We start from the raw sequence: 16145 nt of genomic DNA on the forward strand, positions 1-16145 counted from the left end.
CATTTCTATAGAAATTTTTTTCAAAATTTTATTTCTACAAAAAATTTTGTCAAAATTCTATAGAAAATTTTATCAAAATTTTACTCCTACAAAAAATTTTGTCAAAACTTTATTTTTATAGAAATTTTTGTTAAAATTTTATTTCTATAGACAATTTTGTTAAAATTTTATTTCTATAGACAATATTCTCAAAATTTAATTTTTATAGAAAATTTTGTCAAAATTCTATAGAAATTTTTTTCAAATTTTTATTTTTGTAGAAAGTTGACAAAGTTTTATTTCTATAGAAAATTTTGGTAAAATTTTATTTCTATACGAAGTTTTGACAAAATTTTATTTCTATAGAAAAATTTTGTCAAAATTGGCAAAATGTTATTTCTATAGAAAATTTTCTCAAAATTTTAGTTCTATACAAAGTTTTCTCAAAGTTTCATTTCTATAGAAAATTTTGTCAAAATTTTATTTCTATAGAAAATTTTGGCAAAATTATATTTCTATAGAAAATTTTGGCAAATATTCATTTCTATAGAAAATTTTGTCAAATTTTTATTTCTACAAAAAATTTTGTCAAAACTTTATTTCTATAGAAAATTTTGTTAAAATTTTATTTCTATAGACAATATTCTCAAAATTTTATTTTTGTAGAAAATTTGGTCAAAATTCTATAGAAAATTTTTTAAAATTTTTATTTTTGTAGAAAGTTTTTGCAAAATTTTATTTCTAAATTTTGTCAAAGTTTTATTTCTATAGAAAATTTTGTCAAAATTTTATTTCTATACGAAATTTTGACAAAATTTTATTTCTATAAAAAAATTTTGGTCAAAATCTAATTTCTATAGAAAAATTTTGGTCAAAATTTTATTTCTATAGAAAATTTCGACAAAATTTTATTTCTGTTTTTTTTTGCTGTTTTTGATCTCAGCTTAAGCCATGCATTGACTAAACTACAAGTGTAGCTTAACCAACAGAGGAAAAGTATGCTTGTCAAATTTATTTATATCTATAGAAAATTTTCTCAAAATTTTATTTCTATACAAAATTTTCTAAAAGATTTATTTATATAGAAACTTTTCTCAAAATCGTATTTCTATAGAAATTTTTCTCAAAGTTTTATTTCTATACAACAATTTCTCAAAATTTTATTTCTATAGAAAATTTAGTCAAAATTTCATTTCCATAGAAAATTTTGTCAACATTTTATTTCAATAGAAAATTTTATCAAAATTTTAATTCAATAGAAAATTTTGTCAAAAATTTCATCTCTATAGAAAATTTTGTCAAAAATTTCATTTCTATAGAAAATTTTGTCCAAATTTTATTTCTATAGAAATTTTTTTCAAAATTTTATTTCTATAGAAAATTATGCCAAAATTTTATTTCTGTAGAAAATTTTGTCAAAATTTCATTTGTATAGAAAATATGTCAAAATTTTATTTCTATAATTTTTTTTTTTAATTGTTTTCTATAGAAAATTTTGTTGCTGTGGACAGTATAAAATTCGAAGAAAAATAATGCCACACTAAATCTCAAAATTGGGTTTGGAATAAAACTAAGTTAAATTTAGCATCAGTTTATTAATGGACTTATTTTCAATGTAAGATATCTCGCTACCCCAACCGAGTCTATGATGAACATTAGCATTTTCCTATTAATATAACATTTCTCTCTTGTTCAGGGACGAAAAACCAAATCCTTGGTAAAAATCCAATCTATGTCCAAATGATTTTTAGAGAATTTAAAAACAATTTCCTATCTTTTTATTTAATCTCCATTTCGCTAAAAATATTTTGACATAGTCAAAGAGAAGACAAAAAAAAACAAAACCATTACTTGGCCATGGCCTTGTATCCTTATTCACAGTGTTATGTCAATTTAATCATCCCCATCTCATCATCATCATTTTAATTTCCTTATGTATTACGAGATTTGCTAGATTTTCAATGGATATTTTTTTGCCAATATCCTGTCAGGACTGTCTACTTAGTCAAAATAAGCATGGAAGAGCAGCAAAAAAAAACACACACATACACACAACCAACAACACCAATAAATATTCTCTAATACAGCTCCTTTGGTCCAAGTGATAAATTATAACAAGAATTATGGTGTATATAGAAAAAAAACCAAAGAGAACAATCTTAAATATCCAATAACCTCAGTAGCGAGGCATTAGCCATTACCAAATAGGACCTAAGACATTTTTTCTACACTCAAAAAAAAGTTTACTTGGATACCAAAATGTTGACTTTCCCTTAAGGATTTTGTATTGATTTTCTTAAAATAAAAATTTTATTTCTATAGAAAATTTTGTCAAAATTTTATTTCTATAGGAAATTTTGTCAAAATTTTATTTCTATAGAAAATTTTGTCAACATTTTATTTCTATAGAAAATTTTGTCAACATTTTATTTCTATAGAAAATTTTATCAAAATTTTATTTCTATAGAAAATTTTGTAAAAATTTTATTTCTATAGAAAGTTTTTTCAAAATTTTATTTCTATAGAAAATTTTTATTTCCATAGAAAATTTTGTCTATAGAAAAATTTGTCAAAATTTTATTTCTATAGAAATTTTTGTTTATAGTTAGTTTTGTCAAAATTTTATATCTATAGGAAATTTTGTCAAAATTTCATTTCTATGGAAAATTTTATTTCTATGGAAAATTTTTGTCAAAATTTTATTTCTATAGAAAATTTTGTAAAAATTTCATTTCACTAAATTTAAAGACGATTTCTTTAAATTAAAAATATTTTTCTTTACTGTAATGAAAATTTCCTTCACTTGAAAGACCTATAACTTTAACAATGCAAATTTCATAGATTTGTGTCCTAAATGTAATGAAAATAATTCTTGAACCAAATATTATAAACTTTCTTTTAACTAAAATTTAATTATTTTAAATAAAAATGGTACTTAAAATTGTGTAAATTATTAGGTCAATATTTTTTTATCAGTGTAGAAGCTTAGACGGTTAGACTTAAGCGAACGTCAAAGTTTTCATTTATTTAACGTACGTGATATCGCTATTTCAACCTCCCTCCTCCCCTCCCTCATTTCTCATTCATCTTGCCCTTAACATTCCAGTTATTGCTATTGAAATTATTTCTATTATAATTTATATATTGTTGCAGTTGTTGTTGTTGTAGTAATAATAATAATCCTCATCTTTACGCTTGAATATCGTTACAGTGCCGTGTCCTGCTCAATCTACGCACTTCTCAGCCCTTCGAAGAAGTGCTGGAAGATTTGGGTCAAGTGCTGAAAATTAATGGAGCCAAGAAAATGTACACAGGCACAGGACAAGAGGTATGTATGTCTATGAATGTCGGGGTGTATGTGTGTATGTCTATGGGTGTCTCCCTGTCACTCTCTCACTTTCTATCCATTTTGGTCTACCACTTTGGGGGGGAGGGCCCATGTAAAAGCATAAAAATGACGAACATCAAGGAGACCATAACATGAATTTATTAAAGTCCTAGAACAACACTGAAGTACACATAAGAAGTTTTTATTTCAAACACTTGTAGATGAATTTCCATTATAATTTAATTTAATGCTTCAACAAATTAGCAAAGTACTCACTCTCTCTGTGAAGTGTTATTACAAATGCCTTTTTTTTTCATTGTAGGTACGCAGTTTCTCCCAGTTGCGCAATGAATTTGCCGATGTGGACACATTCTATTTGGCCACTGGTACAGCATTAATTGCCGGCTCCCCTATAAGGCGTTCACGTTCGAGACCCTCAGTCATGGCGGCCGCTCCCATACTTCCAAATGAAGATCTTCCAAAGGTTCCTTTACGTGGTGCCCGACCACGAAGTAAAAGTCGTCCACGTATTCTCTATGCACCGGAAAGTGAGATTTTACGCACAAATGGTGAATACACTATGCTCGATATGATGAAAGAGGACCCAACTAAAGTCACTATAAGAGGTTTGAGACGTACCTTCTATCCACCATTACATCATGCACCGGCTGATAATACACCACCGGATAAGAAATTACAATTGCAATGGGTGTAAGTAATTATCAAAAAAAAATTGTTTTTGATCTTGATTCCGAGGTACTTCAGAAATTTCTTTAGAACACAAAATTGACAAAATTTTCTATAGTAATAAAATTTTCTATACAATGTTCACAACATTTTCTATAAAAAAAAAGTTTTGACAAAATTTCCTTTAGAAATAAAATTTTGACAAATTTTCTATAGAAATAAAATTTTGACAAAATTTTCTGTAGAAATCACAAAATTTTCTATAAAAAAGTTTTGACGAAATTTCCTTTAAAAATCAAATTTTGACAAAATTTTCTATAGAAATAAAATTTTGACAACATTTTCTATAGAAGTAAAATTTTGACAAAATTTTCTATAGAAATAAAATATTGAAAAAAATTTCTATAGAAATAATATTTTGACAAAATTTTCTATAGAAATAAAATTTTGACAAAATTTTCTATAGAAATAAAATTTTCAAAAAAATTTTTTTATAGAAATAAAATGTTGACAAAATTTTCTATAGAAATAAAATTTTCAAAAATTTTTTTTACAGAAATAAAATGTTGACAAAAATTTCTATAGAAATCAAATTTTCACAAAATTTTCTATAGAAATAAAATATTGACAAAATTTTCTATAGAAATAAAATTTTGACAAATTTCTTTATAGAAATAAAATTTTGACAAAATTTTCTATAGAAATAAAATTTTGACAAAATTTTCTATAGAAATAAAATATTGAAAAAATTTTCTATAGAAATAAAATTTTGACAAAATTTTCTGTAGAAATAAAACTTTCAATAGAAATAAAATTTTGACAAAATTTTCTATAGAAATAAAATTTTCTATAGAAACAAATTTTTGACAAAAAATTCTATAGAAATAAAATTTTGATAAAATTTTCTATAAATAGAAACACAATTTTGAAAAAAAATTCTATAGAAATAACATTTTTACAAAAATTTCTATAGAAATAAAATTTTCACAAAATTTTCTATACAAATGAAATTTTGACAAAATTTTCTATACAAATAAAACTTTGACAAAATTTTCTATCGAAATAAATTTTTGACAAAATTTTCTATAGAAATAAAATTTTCACAAAATTTTCTATAGAAATAAAATTTTGACAAAAAAATCTATAGAAACACAATTTTGACAAAATATTTTATAGAAATACAATTTTGACAAAATTTTCTATAAAAATAAAATATTGAAAAAATTTTCTATAGAAATTAAATTTTGACAAAATTTTCTGTAGAAATAAAATTTTGACAAAATTTTCTATAGAAATAAAATTTTGACAAAATTTTCTATAGAAATAAAATTTTGACAAAATTTTCTATAGAAATAAAATTTTGACAAAATTTTCTATAGAAATAAAATATTGAAAAAATTTTCTATAGAAATAAAATTTTGACAAAATTTTCTGTAGAAATAAAACTTTCAATAGAAATAAAATTTTGACAAAATTTTCTATAGAAATAAAATTTTGACAAAATTTTCTATAGAAATAAAATTTTCTATAGAAACAAATTTTTGACAAAAAATTCTATAGAATTTTGATAAAATTTTCTATAAATAGAAACACAATTTTGAAAAAAAATTCTATAGAAATAACATTTTTACAAAAATTTCTATAGAAATAAAATTTTGACAAAATTTTCTATACAAATGAAATTTTGACAAAATTTTCTATACAAATAAAACTTTGACAAAATTTTCTATCGAAATAAATTTTTGACAAAATTTTCTATAGAAATAAAATTTTCACAAAATTTTCTATAGAAATAAAATTTTGACAAAAAAATCTATAGAAACACAATTTTGACAAAATATTTTATAGAAATACAATTTTGACAAAATTTTCTATAAAAATAAAATATTGAAAAAATTTTCTATAGAAATTAAATTTTGACAAAATTTTCTGTAGAAATAAAATTTTGACAAAATTTTCTATAGAAATAAAATTTTGACAAAATTTTCTATAGAAATAAAATTTTGACAAAATTTTCTATAGAAACAAAATATTGAAAAAATTTTCTATAGAAATAAAATTTTGATAAAATTGTCTATAGAAATAAATTTTTGACAAAATTTTCTATATAAACACAATTTTGACAAAATTTTTTAAGAAATAAAATTTTTACAAAAATTTCTATAGAAATAAAATTTTGACAAAAGTTTCCATAGAAATGAAATTTTGACAAAATTTTCTATACAAATAAAACATTGACAACATTTTCTATCGAAATAAATTTTTGACAAAAATTTCTATAGAAATAAAATTTTGACAACATTTTCTATAGAAATAAATTTTTGACAAGATTTTCTATAGAAATAAAATTTTGACAAAAAATTCTAGAGAAACACAATTGTGACAAAATTTTATATAGAAATACAATTTTGACAAAATTTTCTATAGAAATAAAATTTTCACAAAATTTTCTATAGAAATAAAATTTTGACAAAAAATTCTATAGAAACACAATTTTGACAAATATTTCTATAAAAATAAAGTATTGAAAAAATTTTCTATAGAAATTAAATTTTGACAAAATTTTCTATAGAAATAAAATTTTGACAAAATTTTCTATAGAAATAAAATTTTGACAAAATTTTCTATAGAAATAAAATTTTCTATAGAACTAAAATTTTTACAAAATTTTTCGATAGAAATAAAATATTGAAAAAATTTTCTACAGAAATAAAATTTTGACAAAATTTTCTATAGGAATAAAATTTTGTCAAAATGTTCTATAGAAATAAAATTTTGGCAAAATTTTCTATAGAAATAAAATTTTGACAAAATTTTCTATAGAAATGAAATTTTGACAAAATTTTCTATACAAATAAAACTTTGACAAAATTTTCGATACAAATAAAACTTTGACAAAATTTTCTATAGAAATAAAATTTTGACAAAATTTTCTATAGAAATAAAATTTTGACAAAATTTTCTATAGAAATAAAATTTTGACAAAATTTTCTATAGAAATAAAATATTGAAAAAATTGTCTATAGAAATAAAATTTTGACAAAATTTTCTATAGAAATAAAATTTTGACAAAATTTTCTGTAGAAATAAATCTTTGACAAAATTTTCTATAGGAATAAAGTTTTGACAAAATTTTCTATAGAAATAAAATTTTGACAAAATTTTCTGTAGAAATAAATTTTTGTCAAAATTTTCTATAGAAATAAAATTTTGACAAAATTTTCTATAGAAATACATTTTTGGCAAAATTTTCTATAGAAATAAAATTTTGACAAAAAATTCTATAGAAATAAAATTTTGACAAAATTTCCTACAGATATAAAAATTTGAGAAAATTTTCAATTTTCAAAATTTGCTATAGAAATAAAATTTCCTTTAGATATAAAATTTTGACAAAATTTATTTTATCTTTTTATTTTGTTTTATTTCATTTCATTTAATAGAAATTATTGCAAATGACTTTAATATAGTTTATTAAAAATGAATATGCTCTTATTACAGGCATGGCTATCGTGGCATTGATGCCAGACGCAATCTTTGGGTATTACCTTCCGGAGAACTTTTATACTATGTCGCTGCCGTTGCAGTTTTACTGGATCGTGAAGAAGATGCTCAACGTCATTACACTGGGCATACGGAGGATATTATGTGGTAAGTGTTACAAGAAAAATGTCGAGAACATTTGGTAAACTTCAAAACCGACTTTTCAAATTTTTGAAAATCGAGTCAAATCTTTATTATAGCGACAAAAATCGTCTATTCGAACTTTAATTAGAAATTCGAATTGGACTAATGGACAGACGGAAGAATGACATTTTGACGGATGGAGTAAATGCTAAACCAATGGAAGATGGATGAACAAATGGATGGGCGGACGAACGAACGGTAGAACGAACGGAAGGAAGATGAATTGATGAATGCCCATGCGTTTACACGTACGGCAAGACTGATCAAATTTTAAGCCATTGAGTATTCGAAGTATTATCGTATTTCTATATAAGAGACGGATTTGCGGACAACAGATGAACAAACGGTCGGATAGATAGACAGAAGGCCAGAAGGATGGACAAACAGACGGATGAACATACTTGAGTTTTGGGTGTAAACAGGTCAAACTGGAAGGCGGCTATGTCTGTCGAGTGTATGGACAAGCTTAAGAGGTTATATCTTTCTTCAATCGAGCTCCATGAGCCCACGATTATGCTGATACATCGTTCAAGTGTACACTGGACAGACAACAATGTTAACGGACGGATGGATGTACGAACGCATTGGCAGACTTGTTAATTCTTTCGTTAAAATTACATTTTGGTCGATTTCTCTCGATCTTCAAAAACATAAGTAGTCGATAGGTCGAAGATAATAAAAAGACGATTTGAAATTTTCAAAAAATAAATCTTGATTTAATGTTTTGGACATAAAATCCAAACGACTAATGTATAGACTAATGGACAGACGGATGAACGGTGGGTCAGATGAATGAAATTTTGATGGATGGAGGGAATGCCAAGCAAATGGAAGATGGATGGACGGACGGAGGTACGGACGGAATTACGGACAGAAGTACGGACGGAAGTAGGGACGAAAGTACGGACGGAAGGAAGATGTATGGACGGACAGACTAATGGGCAAACAAATGGACGGATGCCCGGACGTATACACGCACGGCCAGACGGATCACGTTTTGAATAATCGAAGTATTATCGTATTTCTATGTTCTTTATAAGGGACGAATATACGGACAGACGGATAAACGGACGCACGGATAGATGGATAGTGCGTCCATCCATCCTTTTACATTTTTTCGTTAAAATTCGATTTTGGTCGATTTATCTCGATCGTCAAAAACATAAGAAGTCGATAGGTCGAAGATAATAAAAAAAAACGATTTTGAAATTTGCAAAAAGTAAACCTTGATTTTTATTTATTTTTATATAAAGTCCATTAGTCCAAATTAGTCGATTTTCAATTTTTTTATCCCCAGTCTAATTTTCCCATGATTTTGATTTTATTTTTTCAAACCCCTGGTGTGCTCTGTTTTTCAGCATGGATGTTCATCCATCCAGAGAACTTGTGGCCTCTGGTCAAAAAGCAGGAAGAGATCGAAAATCTCAAGCTCATGTCCGTATATGGAGCACAGAGTCTTTACAAACTTTATATGTTTTTGGAATGGGTGAATTGGATACGGGCGTAACAGCAGTCGCCTTCTCACAATTGGTAAGTTCTCTAGATCCTCCCCTAAAAGGGTAACTGAAACTAAAATATACCTCAAATTATAACACCTAGAACGGAGGCAGTTATATATTGGCCGTGGATAGTGGACGTGAGAGTATACTTTCGGTTTGGCAATGGCAATGGGGTCATCTTTTGGGTAAAGTTGCGGTAAGTAGCGAAAGCAAAATTCAGATTCTCAGTCTCTTGTTTACAAGAAGCCCTATTTCCTTATACAGACCCTGCAAGAAGGTCTATCGGGAGCATCCTTCCATCCACTGGATGATAATTTAATTATAACCCATGGTCGTGGTCACTTGGCCTTTTGGCATCGTCGCAAGGATGGGTTCTTTGAGCGCACCGATATTGTTAAACAGCCCTCACGGTCACATGTTACCAGTGTTCAATTTGAGCCCGATGGTGATGTTATAACTGCCGATTCAGATGGTTTCATTACAATCTACTCTGTGGACTCCGATGGTGCCTATTTTGTGCGTACCGAATTCGAGGCCCATACCAAAGGCATTGGTTGCTTGATTATGTTGGGTGAGGGGACTCTATTGTCGGGTGGTGAAAAGGATCGCAAAATTGCTGCCTGGGATTCTTTACAAAACTACAAGAAAATTGCCGACACTAAGGTAAGCTAGAGTTTGCTCTGAGTATATATTGGGCAACTAACTGTTTGGAAACTGTTTGTATTGTTTAGCTTCCGGAATCCGCTGGCGGAGTTCGCACTATTTACCCTCAACGCCCCGGTCGTAATGATGGCAATATCTATGTCGGTACCACACGCAATAATATCTTGGAAGGTTCGTTACAGCGGCGTTTCACTCAAGTTGTTTTTGGCCATGGCCGCCAATTATGGGGCTTGGCCGCCCATCCCGAGGATGATCTGTTTGCCACAGCGGGTCATGATAAGCACATTGCTTTGTGGCGTAAAAGTAAACTTATTTGGACCATACAAACGGGCTATGAATGTGTCTCCTTGGCATTCCATCCGTTTGGTACAGCCCTGGCTGCGGGCAGCACTGAGGGTCATTTATTGGTAATTAATTGTGAAAATGGAGCAGTTATGCTAACCCTAAGGGTTTGTGGATCGCCTATAAATTGTGTGGCATTTAATCAAGGTAAGAGAATCTTATCCATAGAAATATCTACGTTTTTATTTCGCAGACCATAGGATGGGGATAAAAGGGGAATGTGAAACAAGAAATAAAATAATAACCGGATGGACGGACGACCAGACAGATAAACAGACGTATGGATGAAAGGCCACACAGATAAACGGATCCAATTTTGAGCTATTGGGTAATAGCTAATAGACGGATGGACGGACGACCAGATGGATGAACGGGCAGACCAATAGACAGACGATCAGACAGATCACATTTTGAGTTATTGGGTAATCGAAGAAGTATGCACGATAATAAACGCATGGACGGCCAGATGGATCAGATTTTGAGCATTGGATGATCGAAGAAGTATTTTCGTATTTTTACACACGAATGGTCAGACGGACAAATAGATAGACCGAAGCCCAGACAGATGGATGGAAACACTGATGGACGGATTAATGGACAAATGGATGAAGGCCAGACTGATCGATATTCGTATTTCTATATTCTCGATAAAACTCGGAAATGCGGACAGACGGATGGACGGACGGAGAAATGGATAGACAGAAGGCCAGACTGATCAGATTATGATCCTGGGTAATCGATATTTGTATTTCTATATTCTCGATAAAACTCGGAAATGCGGACAGACGGATGGACGGACGGAGAAATATATAGACAGACGTATGGAGAGAGGATGGATGGGCAAACTGATGGGGGAAGGACAGATGAATAGAAGATGGATCGTCGGATAGACTAATGGACAGACAGATGAAAGAACGGATAGACGCATGAACAGACGTTTAAAATTTTAAGCCATTAGGTAATCGAAGAAATATTATCGTACTTCTATATTATTAATATTAGACGGATGTGCGGAAACTGATGGATAAACGGATGAACGGATCGATAAAATTTTGACGGACGGAAGGCCCTACAGGTGGACGGACAAACTGATTGACGCACGGATAGAAGATGGATGGATGGATAGACTTATGTACAGACGGACGGACAAATGAACACCATTTTGACGGACGGACAGATGGATGGATAGACTAATGGACATATGGACGGCCAAATGGATAACATTTTGACGAATGGATAGATGGACGGCCAAATGGATAACATTTTTACGGATGGATGGTTGGAAGACCAGACAGATGAGTGGTAGATGGAAGAAAATGGGTGGACGGACGGATAGGCTAATAGGCTGAGTAATGGACGGATGTCCAGATGGATCAAATTTTAAGCCATTAAGTAATCGGAGAAGTATTATATAGTAGTAGTAGACGGATCAAATTTTAAGCCATTAAGTAATCGGAGAAGTATTATCGTATTTCTATATTCTTTGCAACAGACAGATGTGTGAGAAAGACGGATGGATAGAAGGAAGGCCAAACAAATGAATGCAAGACGAACGGACAAACTGATGGACGGACGGATAGACTAATGGACAGACGGATGAGCGGATGGTTTTGACGGACGGATAGATGGGTGGGCGGATGGAAAGAACATGGATCGACGGTACATTAGTGGGCAGACGGATCATGTTATGAGCCATTGGGTTATCGAAGAAGTATTATCATATTTTTACAAATGGATAGACCTAAGACCAGTCAGATGGATGGATGGACGTATAGATGGATATAAGATGGATGGACGGATAGACAAGTTTTTATAATAGACGGATGTGCGGTGAGACCGATGGACGGGCGTACAGATGAATATGTTAGACGGAAGGCCAGACTAATGAATGGACGGATAGATTAATGGTCAGACGAATGAACGTACGACCAGATGGATACAAGTTTGAAGGACGTACTGATGCAAGGACGAAAGGCCAGACAGATTAATGGAGGATGGATGGACGGACGGAAGGAAGATGGATGGACTGATAGACTACTGGGCAGACAAACGGACGCACGAATGGATGAACGGAAGGCCAGCCTGATCGGACGCACAAATGGATGAACGGAAGGCCAGACTGGTCGATATTCGTACTTCTATATTCTCGATAAAACTCGGAAATGCGGATAGACGGATGGACGGACGGAGAAATGGATAGACAGAAGGCCAGACTGATCAGATTATGATCCTGGGTAATCGATATTCGTATTTCTATATTCTCGATAAAACTCGGAAATGCGGACAGACGGATGGACGGACGGACGGAGAAATGGATAGACAGAAGGTCAGAAGTATGGAGAGAGGGTGGATGGGCAAACTGATGGGGGACGGACAGATGAATAGAAGATGGATCGTCGGATAGACTAATGGACAGACGGATGAAAGGACGGATAGACGCATGAACAGACATTTAAAATTTTAAGACATTAGGTAATCGAAGAAATATTATCGTACTTCTATATTATTAATATTAGACGGATGTGCGGAAATTGATGGATAAACGGATGAACGGAAGATCAGATCGATAAAATTTTGACGGACGGAAGGCCCCAAAGGTGGACGGACAAACTGATTGACGGACGGTTACAAGATGGATGGATGGATAGACTTATGGACAGACGGACGGACAAATGGACACCATTTTGACGGACGGACAGATGGATGGATAGACTAATGGACATATGGACGGCCAAATGGATAACATTTTGACGAATGGATAGATGGACGACCAAATGGATAACATTTTTACGGATGGATGGTTGTAAGACCAGACAGATGAGTGGTAGATGGAAGAAAATGGAAGGACGAACGGATAGGCTAATAGGCTGAGTAATGGACGGATGTCCAGACGAATAGACGCAAGGCCAGACGGATCAAATTTTAAGACATTAAGTAATCGGAGAAGTATTATATAGTAGTAGTAGACGGATCAAATTTTAAGCCATTAAGTAATCGGACAAGTATTATCGTATTTCTATACTCTTTGTAACAAACAGATGTGTGAGACAGGCGGATGGATAAAAGGAAGGCCAAACAAATGGATGCAAGATGAATGGACAAACTGATGGACGGACGGACACTTGGATGGACGGAGAGACTAATGGACAGACGGATGAACGGATGGTTTTGACGGACGGATAGATGGGTGGACGGATGGAAAGAACATGGATCGACGGTACATTAGTGGGCAGACGGATCATATTATGAGCCATTGGGTTATCGAAGAAGTATTATCGTATTTTTACAAATGGATAGACCTAAGACCAGTCTGATGGATGGACGGACGGACAGATGGATATAAGATGGATGGACGGATAGACAAGTTTTTATAATAGACGGATGTGCGGACAGACCGATGGATGGGCGTACAGATGAACGGATAGATTAATGGTCAGACGGATGAACGTACGACCAGATGGATACAAGTTTGAAGGACGTACTGATGCAAGGACGAAATGTCAGACAGATTATAAAATAATTACCGGGAGGATGGATGAACGGACGGAAGGAAGGTGGATGGACTGGTAGACTAGTGGGCAGACAAATGGACGCACGGACGGACGTACGGCCAGCCGTATCAAATTTTGAACCATTGATTAATCGATGAAATATTATCGAAGATGGATGGACAGGCTGATGGACGGAAGGTCAGACAGATTGATGGACAGACGGATGTGCGGATATACGGATGGACGGAAGGACAGATGGAAATCCACGCAGATGGATGAAATATAGATGGATAGCCTGATGGACGGATAGGTGGATAGTATATGGATGGTCAAATGGAGAGACAGACTGATGGGTGGATGGACGGAACGTCATACGTCTGTCATATGAATGGACGAATTTCTATGTTATTGGTCGGGGTGAAATTCTAACAAAGACTCGATTTTTTGGCTGCAAGCGGGTCAAATTCGAATGGGGGTTATGTCAGTTGAACAAACAATGGACAACTTTTTATTTCTTTCTTCAATCAACCATCATGATCTTACATTCATGCTGAAACATCGTTTAAACACCTACTTTTGGACCAGAAGATCATACACAAGTGTACACTGGACGAACAACAACATGAAAACGGACATGCGGACGCGCTAGGCCATGCAGACATCCACAATTTCTTCGGAATTTAAATTTAAGAGTTTATTTCTTTCTTCAATCAAGCACGATGATCTCATGCTGGTACATGCTTCAAATATCTATTGGATCATAAGAGCATACACATGTTTACACTGGACGGACAGTAAAATAGATACGGACGGACGGACGCACTGGGACTTGCACACATCTTCAATTTCTACGGAATTCTAATTTAAGAGTTTATATCTTTCTTCGATAAAGCACGATGATCTCAAGATCATACTGGTACATGGTTCAAACTACTATTTTTGGACCATAAGAGCATACACATGTGTACACTGGACATGGACAACAATATAGAAACGGATGGATGGACGGACGCACTGGGCTGAGCAGTCAGCTACAATTCCTTGGGAATTTTCGAATTTTATATGTCAAGGGGTAGAGAAGTGCATTCGCTCACCGCTATAGTGGGTAACCCCTGTAGCGGTGAGCAACCCAAGTTACTTATACACTCAAACAAAAATCGGGTAATAATTGTGGCATGGGCTTGGATTATAAAAATATGGTATATGGGCAGTCGGACGGATGAAAGGACATCGATAAATAGGATCAGATAATTTTCCACAAATGCTAGGGGTATATGGACCTCTTCGTTTTGGATAGACGGACGGCTGAAAAAGGATCAGATAATTTGCCAAAAATTCTAAGGGCATGTGGGACTTTTCCTTTTAGATTCATTTATTTGTTTATACCAAAAACTGGTGAATGTTATTAACATAACTTAAGAAATATCTTCTCCTAATTAGAATGTTGGTATTTTTGGTATTTCTTTCCAGTGGGTGATATGATTGCCATGGGTTCACAAAATGGTAGCATTTATCTCTTCCGCGTCTCACGAGATGGATTCTCCTATAAGAAAGTCAATAAAATACGTGGCTCACAACCCCTCACCCATGTGGACTGGAGTATGGATGGTAATTTTGTGCAAACCGTAACGATAGATTTCGATTTGCTATTCTGGGATGCCAAATCATTGAGTCCAGAACGTAGTCCTATAGCCATGAAGGATGTCAAATGGTTAACGAGTAATTGTACAGTGGGCTTTTTGGTAGCTGGCATGTGGAGTAATCGTTACTACAGTAATAGCAATACGATAATATCCACATGCACAAGATCAGCGGCCCAAGATATGTTGGCCTCCGGTGATGCTGATGGTTATATACGATTATTTAGGTAAGAGAGGAATTTGTGAATGATTTTAATGCCAAATGTAATTTTTTGTGTGTTTCTAGATATCCTTGTATAAACCCCAGAGCTGAGTTCCATGAGGCCAAGGTCTATTCGGGTATGGTGGCATGTGCCCGATTTTTATATGGTGACCAACAATTGGTAACCGTGGGTGGCACTGATGCTTCATTGATGATTTGGGATTTGGTAGAGGAATAGCTGAAATGGCCACCGTGGCGTACAACTGCACAGTATGAGGCCCGCTACTCAGACTACTGGCGTCGTCGCACCTCCAAACAATCATCCACAATGTTGGATAGTGATTCTTTGGAATATCAGTAGTGAGAGTGGTAACATTTAGATTTATCCAAATCCTCCTGCTCCTCTGCTCCTGGTCCTACTCTTCCATCCTCCATTCACACACTGAGATATAGAAGTGTTGCATTTTTTTGTTCAATTTTCCAAACCTAAAGAGATGGCTTTTTTCTAAAAAAAAAATTAGTTGTTAGAGAAAAATGTTTTCCAAACAAAATTTATAAAAAAATAATGCAAAAAAAACAAGAAATGGACATTATGAATTAGGAATAGTAAACACTTCCAAAGAGTCG

At 32.3% G+C, this 16145-nt stretch overlaps 1 protein-coding gene across 1 annotated transcript in view; it reads left to right on the forward strand.

Annotated features, from left to right (window-relative positions):
* The window catches only part of DCX-EMAP (Doublecortin-domain-containing echinoderm-microtubule-associated protein), an 86338-nt gene extending 70193 nt beyond the window's left edge, over positions 1-16145 (forward strand). The window contains exons 2-10 of the mRNA XM_075307355.1: positions 3191-3307; positions 3630-4018; positions 7496-7645; positions 9040-9211; positions 9281-9376; positions 9445-9843; positions 9912-10332; positions 15147-15543; positions 15603-16145. Coding sequence (XP_075163470.1) covers positions 3191-3307; positions 3630-4018; positions 7496-7645; positions 9040-9211; positions 9281-9376; positions 9445-9843; positions 9912-10332; positions 15147-15543; positions 15603-15756 — 2295 coding nt within the window. The 3' untranslated portion in view covers positions 15757-16145. The remainder of the gene's footprint in view (positions 1-3190; positions 3308-3629; positions 4019-7495; positions 7646-9039; positions 9212-9280; positions 9377-9444; positions 9844-9911; positions 10333-15146; positions 15544-15602) is intronic.

Source organism: Haematobia irritans, chromosome 4 (genome assembly GCF_050003625.1).
Source record: "Haematobia irritans isolate KBUSLIRL chromosome 4, ASM5000362v1, whole genome shotgun sequence".
In the NCBI taxonomy this organism is placed as follows: Eukaryota; Metazoa; Arthropoda; class Insecta; order Diptera; family Muscidae; genus Haematobia; species Haematobia irritans.